The sequence below is a fragment of the Acanthisitta chloris genome, unplaced genomic scaffold (genome assembly GCF_000695815.1).
Source record: "Acanthisitta chloris isolate BGI_N310 unplaced genomic scaffold, ASM69581v1 scaffold29791, whole genome shotgun sequence".
NCBI lineage: Eukaryota > Metazoa > Chordata > Aves > Passeriformes > Acanthisittidae > Acanthisitta > Acanthisitta chloris.
In genome coordinates, this window is record NW_008655878.1 from 1 (window position 1) to 933 (window position 933).

General features: G+C 64.6%; 1 protein-coding gene across 1 annotated transcript in view; it reads right to left on the bottom strand.

The window, feature by feature from the left end:
• Positions 1 to 4: 4 nt before the first annotated feature.
• LOC103811162 (epsin-3-like) overlaps positions 5 to 933 on the bottom strand; it is a gene marked incomplete at its 3' end in the record, with an annotated part of 5,426 nt that continues 4,497 nt past the window's right edge. The window contains 2 exon segments of the mRNA XM_009084115.1: positions 5 to 153; positions 548 to 649. Of these exon segments, the coding sequence (XP_009082363.1) occupies positions 5 to 153; positions 548 to 649 (251 nt within the window).

Below are 933 nucleotides of genomic sequence, written 5' to 3' on the forward strand. Positions count from 1 at the left end.
GGGAGGAGGCGGCGGGGCCAAGGAAGGCCTCGGGGGTTTTACAGTCCTTCCGCTCCTTGCCGGATTCAGGCAGGGAGTCAGCCAGGTTGGCGAGGTCGAAGCTCTTCCCCCCATCCTGCCTGGTGCTGAACAGGTCGCCGAAGGGGTCTGGCTCTGGGATGGAGGGAGGGGAGATGAGCCACATGCGTCAGCAGAGACACCGAAGGTGATGGCATCCTCCCTGTCACCGCATGGGGTGGCTGATGGCACATCTCACTCCAGGTCACAGCTCAACGTGGTGGGACTGAGCCTGCGGCACGGCCTGCCTGAGCATCCCCCGAGCCACCGCGGGAGAGCAGCAGGGATGGGGACACGGGTGCACGCAGGGACTGAAGCTGCCCCCTCGGCTATGTGGCAGCCCAAGTCCACAGCACATGCGTTTGCAGGTGGTAACAAGCTTTGGCCAAACCAGCAAGCAGCCACACGCAGCCCAGCCAGCCCTGGAGCTGCCTCCCTGTCACGGGCAGGGACAGGTCACTGTCCCCACCTGCCCACTCCAAGCTCTTACCCACGGGGCTGCTGGATTTGGCCGAGGAGAGCGGCTGTGAGGGCTCCTGCTCCGGTGGCTCAGGTGGCTTTGTGAACAGGTCGAAAGCGTTCCCCCCTGGAGCTGGGGGGAAGAGGGGACACTCAAGGAGGGGAGCAAGCAGGGAGATGGGAGGTGGAAAATGTACAGGCAGGAGAGAGGCAGGGGTGGCTGCCTGCAAGGAGACAGAGAAGAGGTGCAGTGGGGGAGGTGAAGGGCCGGGGATCGGGCATGTGCACTTGAGAAAGGGTCAGAAGAGCCAGACCATGGTGTCATTGTGGACCAAGGCACCCCCACTGCTCGCAGCCGTCCCCCCGCAGCGGGCAGATCCCTTTCCCAGCCCCAGCAGGGACAGGCGGAGGGGACAG